The following is an 18979-nucleotide window of genomic DNA, read 5'->3' as shown; positions in this document are numbered from 1 at the left end:
TCGACGGCTGCTGTATAAAAGCCGACGCGCTTGACCCGCTGGGCAGATTTTCGACGATCGCCGAGCGTGTTCGCCGCTATCGTTGTGCTATAAGTGTAGCCTGTTTTGTGGGCACAGGTTCGCCCAATAAAAGTTAGTTTTGTCGTTCACAGTACTGCTACTGTGTTATTCAACGTCACGACCACGTGACATCTGGTGGAGGTGCTTGTGCGTTCATGTACCGAACGCCCCCGCAAAGCCGCGATCCAAGCCCGAAGCCCGAGGACAAAACCAACGTCGCCCAAGACCAGCGAGCTAGCCGCCGGCTGCAAGGACTGCCCCCAGAGCACGGACTCCTACCTGAGACGTGCAGGAAGATTGCCACCAAGTCCTCCCCAATGGCAGCCCCAGCATCCCCCGTCGTGCTGCAGCAGCCCAGGGAGCCCCCCACGTTCCGCGGTTCAACATTCGAGGACCCGGAAACCTGGCTCGAGACGTACGAGAGGGTCGCTGCATTTAACAGCTGGAACAGCGACGACAAACTGCGACATGTCTTCTTCGCATTGGAAGACGCTGCCAGGACGTGGTTCGAGAACAGAGAAGCCACGTTAACGACCTGGGACCTTTTCCGAAGTGGCTTCCTGCAGACATTCACAAGCGTCGTACGCCGAGAACGCGCCCAAGCACTACTGGAAACGCGAGTGCAGCTGCCCAACGAGACCACCGCGATTTTTACAGAAGAAATGAGCCGCCTATTCCGCCACGCCGACCCGGAAATGTCCGAGGAAAAGAAAGTCCGGCTACTAATGCGTGGTGTTAAGGAGGAACTTTTCGCCGGTATGGTACGAAACCCACCGAAGACTGTCGACGAGTTTCTTCGCGAGGCCACTAGCATCGAGAAGACACTCGAGATGCGAAACCGGCAATTCGACCGCCGCACCAACGCTACAAACTATGCCGGAGTTCAATCACTGGCCTCCGAAGACCTGCGCGAGGCTATCAGGGCAGTCGTACGAGAGGAGCTTCAGAAGATCTTCCCGTCGTCGCAGCCTCAAGTGGCCTCGATCACTGACATCGTCAAAGATGAGGTTCAGCGGTCGCTTGGAGTTCCGGAGGTGCAACATCAATTACCGCAACCCCAACCCGAAGCGATGACCTACGCCGCCGTCGTACGCCGTCAAGGCCCTCCTCAGCGACCGCGCCAGGGCCCTGTAACGCCGCAATTCCGTCGACCAGCGCCGCCGCCGCCGACAGCGCGCCCACCCGTCGCCCAGCGGAGCTACCGAGGAAGACCGACGTTTGGCGCGCTCCTGACCACCGCCCGCTCTGCTACCACTGCGGGGAAGCGGGTCACGTCTACCGACGATGTCCATACCGGGAAATGGGACTGCGAGGTTTCGCCGTCAACGCTCCGCGCCCTCAGCAAGGTGAACGCCCTCGCGATATCGCTGACTACCTCGCGGCTACTCAGTGGAGTTCTCGACGACCGTCGCGTTCACCATCACCAGGCCGCTACCTGTCGCCGCAGCGCCGACCATACACTGGCCCAGCTCGGGGCCGGTCAGCGAGCCCATATCCGGAAAACTAAAAGCAGCAACCGATGGAGGTGCGGTTGCTGTCCGTCGAACTGTCGAAGATCCTCCGCCGCCGACGAAGACGCCGAAGAAACTACCTCGACGACATAACGACACGCCGCCGTCCCGACGAAGTCTGGAAGGAAAGAATGCGACGACGAAAGACGACCTGACGACGTCACATACCAGCCACAAGTCAACGCGACGCAGTCGTGATCCGACGCCAAGACCGAACTGTAATGCAAGACAAAGAGCCACCGACCTCGACGTGCTTCTCGACGGCCACGCAGTCACCGCCTTAGTCGACACAGGGGCTGATTACTCCGTCATGAGTGGACACATCGCCGCCCAGTTGAAGAAAGTTAAGACTACGTGGGAAGGCCCTCAAATTCGTACCGCCGGAGGACACCTCATAACGCCGACTGGAATGTGCACGGCAAGAATTACCATTCACGACCGGACTTACCCTGTCACCTTCGTTATCCTCCAACAGTGTTCACGAGACGTCATTCTCGGCATGGACTTCCTCAACCAACACGGCGCAGTCATCGACCTGAAGTCGAAGTCAATAACTCTGTCGGAAGACCATGCGATACCGTCGGAGAACCCTCGTAGTCACCACGCCTTGAGTGTGCTCGAAGATCAGGTGAGCATCCCGCCTCGCTCCAGCATTGTTATTTCGGTCGGCACCGAAACACCCGCCGACTTAGAAGGTGTCATCGAAGGCGACCAACGTCTACTGCTAGACCGTGAAATTTGCGTCGCAAGAGGGATCGCTCGACTGCACGGAGGAAACACGAAAGTGTTGCTGACAAACTTCAGCCAGGAGTACAAGCACATCAACAAGGGCACGACGATCGCATACATCGAGGAAATTCTGGAAAACAGCAATGCGTTTGTCCTCTCGGATTCCGCCGCATCTACCCCGACGACCATGGTTGCCGAACCAGACTACGACATTAATCCAAGTCTCCCCGTGATTAAGCAACAGCAGCTCAGAAGTCTGCTCCGGCGATACAAAGGCTGCTTTTCGACGTCATCGAGGATTCGACAAACACCAGTCGCCAAGCATCGCATAATCACCGAGGAGTACGCTCGACCACTTCGCCAGAGCCCTTACCGAGTTTCGCCGCGAGAACGTGAAGCTATAAGAGAACAAGTCGACGAAATGCTGCGCGACGACATCATCCAGCCGTCGAAAAGCCCGTGGGCATCTCCTGTTGTGCTGGTGAAGAAAAAGGACGGAACCCTTCGTTTCTGCGTCGATTATCGTCGTCTGAACAAGATCACGAAGAAGGACGTATACCCTCTCCCACGGATAGACGACGCATTGGATCGGCTCTGCAACGCTAAATACTTCTCCTCGATGGACCTCAAGTCTGGCTATTGGCAAATAGAAGTCGACGAAAGAGATCGTGAAAAGACCGCCTTCATCACCCCAGACGGCCTCTACGAGTTCAAGGTTATGCCATTTGGACTGTGCTCGGCGCCTGCAACGTTCCAGCGCGTGATGGACACGGTTTTAGCAGGATTGAAGTGGCAGACCTGTCTCGTTTACTTGGATGACGTCGTTGTATTCGCCGAAAATTTTGACGATCACCTTAGGCGGCTTGCCACAGTACTAGAGGCCATCAAGTCATCAGGGCTCACTCTGAAGCCAGAAAAGTGCCGCTTCGCTTACGACGAGCTTCTATTCCTAGGCCACGTCATCAGCAAATCCGGAGTACGCCCCGACCCGCAGAAAACAGCTGCCATTGCAAAGTTCCCGCAGCCCACCGACAAGAAGGCAGTGCGTAGATTTCTTGGCATGTGTGCCTACTACAGGCGATTTGTCAAGAACTTTTCACGCATCGCTGAGCCGCTGACACAGCTAACTAAATGTGACGTCGAGTTCAAGTGGGAAACGCCACAGGGCGACGCATTTCAAGAACTCAAACGACGCATGCAGTCGCCGCCCGTACTTGCGCACTTCGACGAGCACGCCGATACCGAAATACACACTGACGCCAGTAGCCTAGGCCTCGGTGCCGTCCTAGTCCAGAGAAAAGATGGACATGAACGCGTGATAGCTTACGCTAGCCGATCATTGTCAAAAGCAGAAGGCAATTATTCTACAACCGAAAAGGAATGCCTCGCCATCGTTTGGGCCACAGCGAAATTTCGCCCTTACCTATATGGCAGGCCATTCAAGGTGGTCAGCGATCATCACGCGTTGTGTTGGCTAGCTAACCTAAAAGACCCCTCAGGACAGCTGGCACGGTGGAGCCTCAGGCTACAAGAATAAGACATCACTGTAACCTACAAGTCCGGACGAAAACACTCAGATGCCGATTGCCTATCCCGCGCCCCCATTGACCCGCCGCCGCAAGATGACGAGGATGACGACGCCTTCCTTGGAATAATAAGCGCGGAAGACTTCGCCGAACAGCAACGAGGAGACTCGGAGCTAAAAGCCCTAATCGAGTATTTGGAAGGGCACACCGACGTTGTCCCAAGGGCATTTAAGCGTGGATTATCTTCGTTCACGCTTCAAAACAACCTACTCGTGAAGAAGAACTTCTCACCAGTCCGCGCCAACCACCTTCTTGTTGTTCCGTCGGCGCTACGTCCAGAAGTACTGCACGCCCTACATGACGATCCGACCGCTGGGCACCTCGGTTTCTCCCGGACGCTATCGAGGATACAAGAAAGGTATTACTGGCCGCGCCTAACCACCGATGTCGCCCGTTACGTCAAGACATGCCGCGACTGTCAGCGACGCAAGACACCACCGACAAGACCAGCGGGATTACTACAGCCGATCCAGCCTCCTTACCGACCTTTTCAGCAGATCGGGATGGACTTGTTGGGACCGTTTCCGACATCAGCTTCCGGAAATAGGTGGATTGTCGTGGCGACGGACTATCTGACCCGCTTCGCTGAAACTAAAGCTCTACCGAAAGGCAGCGCAGCCGAAGTGGCTAAATTTTTCGTCGAGAACATCCTGTTGCGACATGGTGCTCCAGAAGTCCTCATCACCGACAGAGGAACGGCCTTTACAGCGGAGCTCACTCAAGCCATTCTGAACTACAGTCAGACAAGGCACAGGAGGACAACGGCCTACCATCCGCAGACGAATGGTCTTACGGAGCGGCTGAATAAGACCCTCGCCGACATGCTAGCGATGTACGTCGACGTCGAGCACAAGACGTGGGACGCGGTCCTGCCGTATGTCACCTTCGCCTACAACACGGCGGTGCAAGAAACAACACAGATCACGCCATTCAAGTTGGTTTACGGCAGGAACCCGACGACGACGCTCGACGCCATGCTGCCGCACGTCACTGACGAGGAGAATCTTGACGTCGCTACCTATCTCCAGCGCGCCGAAGAAGCCCGACAGCTCGCCCGCCTACGGATCAAGACCCAGCAGCGTACCGACAGCCGACACTACAACCTCCGACGACGCTTCGTCGAGTACCAGCCCGGCGACCGTGTTTGGGTATGGACCCCGATACGCCGGCGAGGACTCAGTGAGAAGCTGCTGCGACGCTATTTCGGACCCTACAAGGTCATCCGACGTATTGGCGCACTAGACTATGAGGTCGTACCAGACGGCATTTCGCACTCACAGCGGCGCCGCGCACGATCTGAAGTGGTCCACGTGGTGCGCCTTAAACCATTTTACGGACGCTGATGAACTTCCTTAGTTTGTTGTTTTCTTTGCTACGAGTGCTTTTCTTTGTTACTTTCGTTTGTTAGCAGCATCGGGGCGATGCTTTTTAAGAGGGGGGTAATGACACGTGTACTTATCTTTATCGGGCGACCACGTTTCGCCGCTTAACAACTGTAATCGCACAGCGACGGACGCGCCTGCATGTATCCGACGTTTCTGGAAAGTTATCGATGATTCTACCCGGCTGTCTGTTGTCGCCGAACCTTATGTTATCTGATTTCATCGCCTGACGCGAATGGCGTAGAACATTGTGGAATACGCGCGGGTCCCAGCGATTAGTCTGGAACATTCGACGGCTGCTGTATAAAAGCCGACGCGCTTGACCCGCTGGGCAGATTTTCGACGATCGCCGAGCGTGTTCGCCGCTATCGTTGTGCTATAAGTGTAGCCTGTTTTGTGGGCACAGGTTCGCCCAATAAAAGTTAGTTTTGTCGTTCACAGTACTGCTACTGTGTTATTCAACGTCACGACCACGTGACAATATTGTGTAAAAGCTTTAACCTCATTATATTTCTGCGTGTGGACAGCAACTTCCATCCTAGATTTTCCCTGATTTGCGAACCTCTAATTTTGTAATCGTAGATGCCCGTGACGAATCTTGCAGCCCTTTTCTGAACATGCTCTAACTTATTTTCAAGAACTTTTGTGAAGGGGTCCCATGCTGCACAAGCGTATTCTTTGACCGGCCTAATATTTGTAAGATACAAAGCTTCCTTGAGTGCTTTTGGCGCATACTTGAAGTTTCTGTGAAAAAGGTGCAAAAGGCGGCACGCTTTAGCGCTTGTTGCGTCAATGTGGGATGTCCAGTCTAATGCCGTAGTTAACCTGACGCCTAGGTATGTGACTTCTTCAACGCATTGTACTAAAACATTATTTATTAAGTATGAACTGGGCACCTTTTTTCTTTTTGTTCGTAAATTAACATGATAACACTTTGCTACGTTCAAATCCATTTTCCATTTAGCACACCAGGAACAAATTTTTTCAAGATCAGACTGCAACACACTCGTATGTTTGGCACAAGACACAGGATGGTACACAACGCAATCATCCGCATACAGTCTATTTGAAACACAGCCTTCACTTAAGTCATTGATAAATATGAGGAACAGCAACGGCCCAAGGACCGACCCTTGAGGCACACCTGATAAAACATTAACCGTTCTCGACGTCGCACCATTCAGAACCACTTTTTGCTGCCGTTTATACAAATAATCTTTAATCCAACTGTAAAGTGAATCGGGGAGGCCAAGAAATGATAGTTTGTGCAAAAGTAAGTTATGCGGGACTACATCAAACGCCTTTCGAAAATCAATAAATATAGCATCAATCTCTGTACTATTGTTAAAGCCGAGTGCAACGTCATGTATGAATTCAGTAAGTTGAGTGGTACAGGATAATCCCATGCGAAATCCATGCTGGGTCGGGATGAAAAAATTATGGTCCTGAAGATGCTTAATAAGACCAGAGTAAATAACATGTTCTAGTGTTTTACAACAGACTGATGTCAAAGACACCGGTATGTAATTGCTTGCCAAATCACAACGACCACTTTTAAATATAGGAGTTACATTGGCCATATTCCAGTCATTAGGTAATTGTTGAGAATTTATTGACTTGGTAAATAATTCAACCAAAATAGGAGCAATACTGTGGGAACAGCGTTTCAAGAAGTGGTTTGATATACCATCCGGACCATGAGCAGAATGAGGATTAATGTGGCACAACAGAGCCCTAATTCCAGCCTCATTTAAAACGATGTCATGCATTTGAGGTAATTGTTCGGATAATTCAGGTATCGGAGTATGACGACATGCTGTGAAGACGGAGTGAAAATATTCGTTAAAGTAATCAGCCTTCTTTGTGTCATCACTTAACATATCACTTTCATGCCGGAGAGCCGGAACGCCGACACTGTCTTTTCTGTTGCTTTTGACATATCGCCATAGCTCCTTAGGATTAGATCTTATTTTATCAGCTAGCGACGACAAGTATGTTATTTTTGCTGCCTTTAATTCTTGTTAAGTTACGGCTTGCAAATGGTACACATGTATTTTTACTGCAAAGATAAGTTATCTTATGCATGTTCCAATTCATTACCACCTTATTTTCCAATTTTTGCTGTTTCAATAATGTCTCCATGAAATTTACCCCACATAATGAACGCACCCTCCAACTTTGCTTCGGTACATTGGGAAAAAAAAGCATGTTCATTACACGGGTATATAGTACTGATCGCTGACCGTTCAAACCTTTCTTTGTGGGAGCATGGTTGCGGCTTTCCGCTTGCTCGTACCGCACTCACGTAGAGCAGTTTCTGGACACATCACTGCTTGTGATGGAAAACATTACTGCACGCGTGAGCTATTCTGATCCTCCTCGTTGTGCCTGTTTCACCAGTGTGCATTATGTGTAAAGCTTATGCTAAGCAGCAAACGACCTCCTCTCTTAACATTGAGAGTGGCCTTGGGCAAACAACAGAACTTGCACTGGAAAGATATAACATGTTTCTCAGTCTGTCTCAATGTTTAGCAGCTTATTAACACCCACTTATGTAGTTGTTGACCGATAATTCGGACTAGATGGGGACCGCCATAAAGTTCGAATAACAGAGAGTCCGAAATATCGGATTCTCCAGAAAATAGGTGACTTTATTCTACAACTGACCGAAAAAGAAATGTGCCATATTAAGGAATTGTCACTTTGGGGAATACCTTCAATTTTATGTGACGAACACATGACACAACGGCCTTTGAGAGCCTGATAGTGATAGTGGCATACTAAGACCGCATCGGTGAAACCGTACCAGAAGAGGAAAAGGTCCTGCGGGTTCTCCGCCAAAAGCACCCGCAGTTACAAGACCTCGCAGGAGGGTCAACCTTTACAACATTGAGGGAGCTCGTGACGGAGGCGGATGGCTCGATGAAAAGAGCGTGGCGGCGATGGCAGTACAAACCACCGCCACCACCAATAAATCAGGTCGCAAGGGATTTGGCATTCCAACCACACAGGGCAGTCGCTAACGCTCTCGGACCACGGCCTATCTCGGCGGGTGCCACCGTGGGCACCATTACGTCAGCCACAATGTCTCCGGCGTACCACTGGCCACTACACCCCGCAGCAGTCCAACCGTCCTATCTTCGTGATCAAATTCATCCCGCCCCCACCGTCCCTCGCTGATGCAGCCGATCGCCCACGCCTCGCAACCGGTCGCTCGTTGGCAGCGGCCTAACACACATGTCCACTGCCAGCGCTGCGGAGGGATAGGCCATGTAGCCCGCCAATGCGCCACGGGTAGGCAAAATGCGCCACCCAGGTGTTTTCAGTGCCATCAACTGGGGCACGTGCGGGCTGAATGCCCAGAGAATCAGTACTCGGGGGGAAACATGCATTGGTAGATGCTAGGCCAGTGGGCATCTATGACAGCGCACTGCTGGCAGAAAGGAACCCCTTCTCGACATCCGCATCAGAGCAATGACATTCCAGGCGCTCGTGGAGACGGGGTCCAGCGTCAGCCTTCTGGGACAACAAGCGACGGCGGCCGCTGAAGCCACAGGAGCCAGTCACAAAAGAGAGGTACGCACGCTCCGCCTGGCCACAGGCTGGTCTCAATCAACTTCCTCACTCTGATGCAAGATCCAGTGGGCGGCAGGCTCCCGCCGCCAGCGGTTCCCGTGTGTGCCTGACCTCTGTGAAGACATTGTACTCGGGAGGGACTTCCTGACGGTGACTGGAATATCGCTCCATATTGCACTGGGAGGGTGTACAATCGGGACAGAACCGCAGTGCATGGTACCCTTCGTCAAAGGAGAGCAGTAGGTTAAGGGGGAGCTAGACAGCGAAGAATCGTATGACCTGCAAGCAATTTTCGCTGAGCAACCTGAGCCTATGATCAGCTCCGAAGTCCCAATCGCCAGTGACCCTGCTAGCTTTGTGGCACAGGTGAACGTAGATCCACGTCTGGCGCAGATGCTTGAGACTTTCAGCCCAATTGTTACAACTACCCCCGGGCGCACAATTGCTGAACATCGAATTGACACTGGGGACAGCCTACCTGTACGTTGCAAGCTTTGCCCTGTCAATGCTAAAAAACAGGCCATTATGGATAACTGTCTCCGTGACCTCCTAGAACAGAAGCTCATATGCCCGAGTACCAGTCAGTGGACGAGTGCTCCTGTTTTGGTCACAAAAAAGTCTGGTGGCCTCTGCCTCGCCATTGATATTGTAGGCCCGGAGGCATTCCTTAACTGCACCATTATGGCGTTCTACCATTTGTCCAGCGGGGCATAAAAGACCGCGACAGGGTGCCTTACCGCCCCGTCGGACAAATGGTAGAACGCCATAACGGTACAGTTAAGGAATGCCTCCAGGCCTCGCAGAGTGTTGTGACAGGCTACACGCTTGCCTTCCTGTGTTATGGTTGAGAGCTGCGCACTCCATGGGAACCACATGCCACCAAGGACAACATTGAACCGCCTGCTGTGGCTTGCCATGCCTTTTAAGAAAAAGTTCGCTGGTGCCTTGCCCAGGCCTTTGAATTTACTCACAGACAGCAAACTGCTGCTCAGGCTAAACAAAAGGCATATTACGACCATCACAGGCGGCCAGTTACCCTGATACCAGGTGACCTTGTTCTCCTGGACAGCCATACTTTAGGTAATGCAGCAACAGGCGTCTCATCGAAGCTCGCACCAAGATGTTCAGGTCCTTATAGGATTACAAAGAATGTCGGTGCTAATGACTTTCATGCTGACAGAACCAACGACAGGGCGCCATCGCGGGATAGCCCATGCTGACCAGCTGACAGCTTATTATGAACCCCAACTGGACATGCCCGCGACGGGTTCACATTCTACGGGGGGGAGACGTGTAAGGACTGTGTGGCGGAGACAGCCACCGGACAGAGCGACATCATCATCACCGATATGGAGCCGAGAGATGGCGCCACTGGACAGAGTGACATCATCGTCACCGCATCGGGGTGGTGGGGAGGCCAAGGTGAGGCAATAAAGGATTGTACTTGTTCAAGACGTGATGTGCACGCTTCCTTCCTAACAGTTATCATCCGAGAATACAGCCCAAGCTTGTCAATGCATTGCTGCGCGCACATACGTTTGCCTATGGCGGCCCAGACTTTTCCAGAAATGCCTTTCATGCTATTCCTGGTCGTGCTTTTTTTTTTCCCTTTGTCAATCGTCAGAGCAACGCTCCACACATCATCAACAGGATCAGTCCACCATGCGTAGTGGATGATAAGTGGCATAGAATTGGGCAGAAGGCACCCCTACAAAATCGCGGCCCTTAACTAAACCAATGTCATGCTGTTGCTACAGATAGACAAAAGTAGTCAATGCATGCGTTGAATTCTCACCAACAACTACTAATATCGTCTAGGCTTCGCTAGTTTGGTATCATGGACGTGCCAGCAACAAGGACAACGGCCGCGCCAATGACGTATCAAAACGAAAATGTCACGATTTTTGCTTGACTCGCTGGCCAAACTACACGGTTGTGAAGTCCGAGTCCGAGTTATCGCATAACATGCTGTAAAGTGTTCAAAATTTCGGCCCTTCTTAAATGTGAAGGCCAGGGAGCTAGTGGTGGTGCTGTGGAGCTGTCTGAATAATCAAGTAAGTCGACTCCCGATAATTCGAAGCCGCTTAATTGGAATTTTCGGTTAATTAGAAGTGAAGTGCTGGTTCCGTCAGTTTCGCATGTAATCCTATGGAAGAAATCGCTCAATAATTCGAAGTCCTCATCCAGTAATATTGTTTAATTGGAAGTTAATTTTCAGCCAGGATCCTCGAGGTGACCTTCATTCTATGGTAGAATGTGCAATTTTTCAAGTGCTGCAACAGCTCCGTGCTCCGCGTTGGTGTCATCGCCACCGCAGCCGCCCGCAACGCCATCCTTCTTGGAGCGGCGCGATTATTCATTGCTACGGCTGCCGTGGCCTCCGCGATCAACTCCGGCGGGAGGCGAAGCGGCTCCCGCCGGAGGCCACGCGCGGCTGCCGCGCGTGGCCGGAGCTGATCGCGGAGGCCACGCGGGTGCCATAGGTGCACGCAGCGCTGCATACTGGCAGTGGCGAGATTGTGTGAGATTGGTCTTGCAGCGTGCGCAGCGTACGTCGAGGCGTGTGCAGGCCCCGCGCACTCTCAAGTTCAACAAATGGCCACAGAGGGCGAAAAATCAATCGAGGCGTGTTTCAGCGTAAGCGCGCAAGTGGAGCTACTGTAATTTGGTCGAATACTTTAATTGGTGCTTTTTCTGCTAGGGGCGCTGAACATGCTGAATTTTTTACGTTACACAAACCATTGACATAAACAATCGAGGTGTCTAAGGATGTTTTTTACCTCAGGCAAATAGGCAGTTGATTTTTTTTTTATTTTTTTGTTGAAGCTGCTTTTTAGTCATAGCGTCAAGGTTTTTGTACTTGATTAACCACCAACAGCCTATTGGTATCGATGTGTTTCCTGGCCGTTGGCGTTCGAATACTACGGCGGTAAAACATTTTCAAAAGCATGCTGGTTTCGTCTGCGAGTCATTACATAGACTTGCTGTAAAGAGGTCTACTCTTAGCAAAAAATAGTGCCTCATTTTGTTTAGGCGTTGATTATCATAATGAATGCGGCGGAGGTTGAAGGAGTACGCTTGGAGGTACATTTTTATGCCGTTGATCTCCATAACACCGTAAGTACGCAAACCGATGTCACAGAACACCCGATGCATCATTGTGTGTTCTCCGTCATCGCTTGTTTGCTGTACGCCTACTAATTCTTCATTACTCCTTCAAGTGTTGTATCCTCCTTTTGTCCTTGTTCTCTTGTGCTTCACTTTCAGTCTGTCGTTCCGTCAGCTGTGATGCGCATTTGCAAAACCAATACGTTTGATAAGACGAAGTGGTTATCATAATTTCACTACACATGTATTAAGCTGGCACATATGGTTCAGATACAGATACCTGTATGCGGACTTGCACGACGTTGATGCGGAAATTAGAATAATTATTAGAATAATAATTAGAGGCAGCTGACGGCCGTAAGCTGTTGCGTTCTTTCCGCCAAACTACCCGGCCTGGTAGTGCTGTAAAGATGCTGTATAAAAGTGACACGCGGTGACAGGGACATTATTATACTTAGCAGCCGACTGTACGTTTTGTAGCTTAGGTCTTCTTTCTTGTGCGTTTGTGCTACCCTTATTAATGAGCCATCTCTTGACTATGTTCTTGACTATGTAACCGCGTTTGTGTGGATGCGTAGACGTGTGCTTTTTGTTGTACTTGTAAAATGCAAATAAAATATTTTCAGGCTAACTCAATCTTTGGTGTCGTGTGCGTTTATTCCAGTCAAGGCCATTGTGCCATCTGGAAACCGCATTCTGTCAGTAGCCCTACACGAAATGCAACAGCTGGAGCGCGGCGGCACTACTCGGGGTAACGGCGGCGTAATAAACGAAAAACCGCTCGGGATGCCCTTAAAAGTCAGTTCAGAGTGTGCCTTAACTCGATATTACTCAGCGCTACATGTATTCTGCTGCGCCTCGATCGTGCTCCTGCCAGTTTGGTTGCTGTGTGGCAAACGTCGCGCCTACACATATATGTAGGCGCTACGTTTGCCACACAGCAACCAAACTGGCGGGAGCACGATCGAGGCGCAGCAGCCAGAAACCCAGTAAAGCCACAGAACACCTGGTAAAGCGGCCGCCGTACTGTGCAAAACCCCGTTTCCGTTTCCTGTTGCACAGCGCCACCTGTGGTCCCATACTTTAGTTCACAACGCCACCGCTATGCTTATTTCCGTAGCACTGTGGAAGGTACAGTTTCCCTTCTCTAAGTTTGTATAGGTGTTCTGTGGCGTGTGTTCGTCGAGCGCCCAGAGCGCCTTTGTACGGGTAGCTCGTTGGCTAGGTTGTACCATGGATGGTGATCCTACGCTTCGGAATTGACTGTACCTAGTCGCACAGTTTATAGCCATGGCAAACCGTGGCTTTATCGCACGCTCGACCTGGCAACGAAAGTCGAGGTTTTGAAGGAAGTTGAGAAGGGAGGTGCCGCCAAACAAGACAGCGCGGAAGTACGGGATCAAGCCGAACACGCTCTCAAACTACATCAAGAACAAGCGCACAATAATGGATGCATTTGAGAATGACAAGTTCAAGACTTCTCGGAAGCGAATGCGCACCGGCGCTTACCCAGAGTTGGAGAAGGCTCTGCTGGTTTGGATTAGGGAGGCCAGGAGCAACAAACTTCCTCTCAGCGGAGACATCGTTGCGATGAAAGCCCGGACGCTTGCAGCAATGTTGGGGATTGATGACTTCGTTTCGTCAGATGGATGGCTGACGCGCTTTAAAGATCGCCATGACCTGGTTTTCAAGAGCGTGTGTGGTGAAAAGGCGTCCGTTAACCAGGAAACATGCGCCACGTGGAAGGACGGAAAGCTGCGTGAATATCTCGCCAAATACAGACCGGAAGACATCTTCAATGCAGATGAGACTGCACTCTTCTATCGGCTTCTACCAGAGAAGACCCTGACATTCAAGGACGATGACTGTGCTGGGGGCAAACGCAGCAAGGAGACAGTGTCGGTGCTGATCGCGGCAAACATGACTGGCACGGAACGATGTCGCTTACTTGTGATCGGGAAATCCGCGAAACCGAGATGTTTTAAAGGCGTGAAGACGCTGCCTGTGGACTATGAGGCGAACAAAAAAGCGTGGATGACGGCCGAAATCTTCAAGAGCTGGATAAGCAAATTGGACCGCAAGTTTGCTTCTTCAAACCGCAAGGTGTTGTTCCTGGTCGATCACTGCAGTGCTCACGTGAATGTGCCAGCCTTGAGTGCAATACGCCTCGCATTTTCGCTTGCAAACACAACGGCTGTTTTGCAGCCTATGGACCAAGGCATCATCAAAAATGTTAAAGTCCTGTACAGGCGGCACCTCCTCGAACGCATGATTTTGTGTATGGATAACGCCGCAAAATACGAGGTGAGCCTGCTCAGTGCCATCCACATGTTAGCGCGAGCATGGGATCGTGTGAAGCAAGAAACAATCGCAAACTGCTTCAGGGCTTGCGGTTTTGTGGCAGCTTCTTCGGAGGATGCCTCTGAAATTTCAGCGGAGGAAGCGTCAACAAGCCAGCTTGACGGCACTGATTTTGGTGATGCTCTCGGGGACGTCAATTTTGAAGTTTACGTCACCGTAAGCAAGGCGGTCGAAACGTGCGGTGCGCTGACAGATAGCGAAATTGTAGAGATTATTCGGCCCCAGGAAGCGACCCAGGAAAGCGACGATGACGTTGAAGGCGAGCCACAACCTAAGGCTGCCGATGTAGCTGCAGGCCTTGCTCTCGCAGAGCGCTTCTTTGCCGCTGAAGGTAACGCGGAAGAAGCGTTCCGCCACGTCTACAGCCTGCAGAACTTGCTTTCAGCAGCGCGATTCCGCAAGAAGAAGCAGGACAAGATGATCGACTATTTTTCTTAGAGAAAATACTCAATTTCGCCACAAATAAAGTGCTGTTTTTGTGTTTTGTGCTTAATTGGAAGTTCGTTTAATTCGAAGTTTTTTGCGGTCCTCGTGAACTTCGTATTAACGGGAGTCGACTGTATACATCAGAATTATTGGTCGGCAACTTTAGATGTAAAAAACTTTCTTGCGTTATATATCCCTTGCCTGACTGTGTAGTCTTATTAATGCTTGCCTTGGAAAATAAAACAAAGCATGGAGAATAGAATGAAGAAACAAAACGGAGACCACCGTTTGTGTCATGAACATGACTGACATCACAAAGATAAGGCCACATAGTTGTTTACATACGAGGAAATTCATAGCCACTAAGTGCCCCCGATATAGCTGCACTGCAAAGATACACAAGAAAAAACAAAACTGTCTCAAATCTCTTACGTAGCACTGCGTAATTTTGCTTGCACTTGGGCTGAAAAGTTTGGCCTAGGAGTTGATTCCACAGGGAAGACAAGCTGAGCTCCTCCAGGTCATGTGACAATCAGATGCGATGCTTCCCGATATTTGATGTATCTATGTTATGAATGTAATGTTTAACAGTCTTGGAAGAGAACAGCAATTTACAATAGGTAGCGAGGCACTGGAAGTGGTAAGGGAATACATCTACTTAGGGCAGGTAGTGACGGCGGATCCGGATCATGAGATGGAAATAATCAGAAGAATAAGCATGGGCTGGGGTGCGTTTGGCAGGCATTCTCAGATCATGAACAGCAGGTTGCCATTATCCCTCAAGAGAAAAGTGTATAATAGCTGTGTCTTACCAGTACTCACCTACGGAGCAGAAACCTGGAGGCTTACGAAAAAGGTTCTACTCAAATTGAGGACGACGCAACAAGCTATGGAAAGAAGAATGATGGGTGTAACGTTAAGGGATAAGAAAAGAGCAGATTGGGTGAGGGAACAAATGCGAGTTAATTACATCTTCGTTGAAATCAAGAAAAAGAAATGGGCATGGGCAGGACATGTAATGAGGAGGGAAGATAACCGATGGTCCTTAAGGGATACGGACTGGATTCCAAGGGAAGGGAAGCGTAGCCGGGGGCGGCAGAAAGTTAGGTGGGCGGATGAGATTAAGAAGTTTGCAGGGACGACATGGCCACACTTAGTACATGACCGGGGTTGTTGGAGAAGTATGGGAAAGGCCTTTGCCCTGCAGTGGGCGTAACCAGGCTGATGATGATGATGATGTTATGAATAAAACACCACTCAGTGCCTGCACTGTTTTTTCGGCTGAAATAATTAGGCCCCCTTGGCATGCAGAAAGCACTGTGAGGTCCAACCTTTGCAGCGAGAGTGTCTGGCAGGCCCCGGTCTCGCACTGCCTGAACGACCAGTGTGGTGGCCATGCCACCCAGGTGCGGTCCCAAGGCGATGGCCGCATTGGCAAGTGCTGAGGCAAATACCAGGCAGCCAGAGTAGTGCTCATCCTCCCTGCTCACCTGCACACAGATAAGGCATTTATTTCTCTCATTATCAGTCAATCTTTAAAGAAACATTTCAACTGCATGCTTGATCTTAATGAAATTTGAAGGGTATCCATCATGAAATGTCTCTGGAAAATCTTGCAGCATTACAAGTCAATCGTGGGATGAGTTATGACTGGTAGTGCAATAAGTCACTTCAGAGAAATCTGTCCTAGATATTAAACAATAGCTTCAATTCAAACCACTTATTTCAGCATTGCAATCCAAAGAGTACAGCTGTTGAGGCCCATGGACTAAAAGCTGCACAAGAGTTTCACACGGCCCCTCGGCTCAGGTGGATAGAAAGACAAAACAGGAAGAGAACATCTGTAACCACAAGAGTTACCATGTTATATGTCAAATGCAATACCAAGCAAGAACACTAACAAAAATATGAGAAATTTCAAGTAAAATATGTATCTATAAATATAATACCTGTACAACTATATAGTAAAAGCCCAAAATGCAAAGGTTCCAGGTACAGACAGACTGTAGATATCTGCAATTTTGTGGACACCCGAGGCACGTCTACACCATCGGTACGACCTTTCTGTTGTATTGACACGTAGTGCTGCAAAAACGGCAAAGCCAAGTGGCATACTCTCTGTTGGAGCCAAGGCAGTGTTCAGGCTCCCCATTGCTGGCTTTCTGTGTATGCAGGATTCACACACACAAAAACACGCACACACACACACACACACACATGCGCTACTCGAAGGAAAAAAAAAAGTAAACGTCAAGCGAAACGCATCAAATCCTTTCACTGGGGCCTGATGCCTTCCCGCCAGTCTCCTCGCTTATACAATCAAGGTGCAACGAATGCCAATACTAGCGTTCATCATGCCGGCAGCACTGCGACACAGCAGGACACTCACAGTTCCTGCTGCACATACTCTGTCATGCCCCCACACAACTCTCGAGAGACACTAAGCCTCGTCATCACTTTCAATTTTTTGGACAGAAGCTACTTCTTCATGTAAATTCACCCAAATACATTGAAGCACATTCCGGGCATGGTTAAAAAACAAACAGCTTACCACTAAGCTAAAAGTGAAAGCAACATTTGACACAGAAATGACACAAAAAAAACAAATGACCAAGTTTACTATTGTGACATGTTAAAGTACACATATACTACACGAGTATATACATATAGTACCCATATACTTCATATACTATACTACCTTAGTAAATACTTTGCCTACAAAGTATTTACTAGGGTAATCGCAAATAGAATCAGGAACACCTAAGACTTCAGTCAACCAAAGTACCAGGCAGGATTTCGTAAAGGCTACTCAACAATAGACCATATTCACACTATCAATCAGGTGATAGAGAAATGTTCAGAATATAACCAACCCTTATATGTAGATTTCATTGATTACGAGAAAGTGTTTCATTCAGTCGAAACCTCATCAGCCATGCTGGCCTTGCAGAATCAGGGTATAGACGAGCTGTGTGTAAAAATACTGAAAGATACCTATAGCAGCTCCACAGCCAACGTAGTCCTCCATAAGGAAAGCAAAAAAATCACAATAAAGAAAGTCATCAGGCAGGGAGATACGATCTCTCCAATGCTATTCACAGCGTGTTTACAGGAGGTATTCAGAGACCAGGATTGGGAAGAATTGGGGATAAAATTTGATGGAGAATACCTTAGCAACTTGCGATTCACTGATGATATTGCCTTGCTTAGTAACTCAGGAGACCAATTGCAATGCATGCTCACTGACCTGGAGAGGCAAAGCAGAAGGGTGGGTCTGAAAATTAATCTACAGAAAACTAAAGTAATGTTTAACAGTCTCGGAAGAGAACAGCAGTTTACGATAGGTAGCGAGGCACTGGAAGTGGTAAGGGAATACATCTACTTAGGGCAGGTAGTGACCGTGGATCCAGACCATGAGACTGAAATAACCAGAATAACAATGGACTGGAGTGCGTTTGGCAGGCATTCTCATATCATGAACAGCAGGTTGCCATTATCCCTCAAGAGTGTGGGGATGCGTGACTCTCACGCCTCCCCTGAGATCTAGTTTTCCCGCATAGCTCGTCTCCTGCAGGGCGGCTTCGCCCGCGGGGGTCAGAGTGGTTGAGGCGCAGTGCGGGAGATGGCGCGAGTGTCGCGCTGCTGCGGGGTTACTTGGGCGCCGAAAGGGAAGGCGCTTGGTCTCTTTGGGTTCGGGAAGGAAGCGGGACGGACGTGCCGTGCCGCGCCGACCCATGCGTCTGCGAGACCGTCTCGCGTGGCCGCCTTGGACACGATTCGCGTGACTGTACACGCGAATGACCAGGCGTTGGGATCCAGCATGGGGCGAACATATTCGCTCGCAATGCGGTCGCGGTAAGTCGGACTTCTAGATTTGTCGTGCGCCCATCGGCATGTTTTGTGGATAGCAACTCGGCTAGCTGACATTGATCTATGAAAGGTGCAATAAATGCCCTTGTGACTGTTTGCACTACTGTGTTGTCGTTCCTTTGTCCCCAAGAGTACGGAGGAGAACCGCATATCTCCTACAAGAGAAAAGTGTATAACAGCTGTGTCTTACCAGTACTCACGTACGGGGCAGAAAACTGGAGGCTTACGAAAAGGGTTCTACTTAAATTGAGGACGACGCAACGAGCTATGGAAAGAAGAATGATGGTTGTAACGTTAAGGGATAAGAAAAGAGCAGATTGGGTGAGGGAACAAAGGCAAGTTAATGACATCTTAGTTGAAAACAAAAAAA

General features: G+C 49.9%; 2 protein-coding genes across 2 annotated transcripts in view; one reads left to right on the top strand and one right to left on the bottom strand.

The window, feature by feature from the left end:
* The window catches only part of LOC126523920 (uncharacterized), a 132851-nt gene that overhangs the window by 96643 nt on the left and 17229 nt on the right, over window positions 1-18979 (bottom strand). Inside the window, exon 3 of the mRNA XM_072289029.1 lies at window positions 16071-16229. Coding sequence (XP_072145130.1) covers window positions 16071-16229 — 159 coding nt within the window. The remainder of the gene's footprint in view (window positions 1-16070; window positions 16230-18979) is intronic.
* On the top strand, window positions 10207-14751 carry LOC140218909 (tigger transposable element-derived protein 4-like). Its single transcript, XM_072288605.1, has 2 exons — window positions 10207-10266; window positions 13333-14751. The coding sequence occupies exons 1-2, from the start codon at window positions 10207-10209 to the stop codon at window positions 14749-14751; spliced, it is 1479 nt and encodes a 492-aa protein (XP_072144706.1).

This window comes from Dermacentor andersoni, chromosome 6 (assembly GCF_023375885.2).
Source record: "Dermacentor andersoni chromosome 6, qqDerAnde1_hic_scaffold, whole genome shotgun sequence".
Classification (NCBI taxonomy): Eukaryota; Metazoa; Arthropoda; class Arachnida; order Ixodida; family Ixodidae; genus Dermacentor; species Dermacentor andersoni.
The sequence above is the reverse complement of the archived record's forward strand: the minus strand, read 5'-3'. Positions and strand labels throughout refer to the sequence as shown.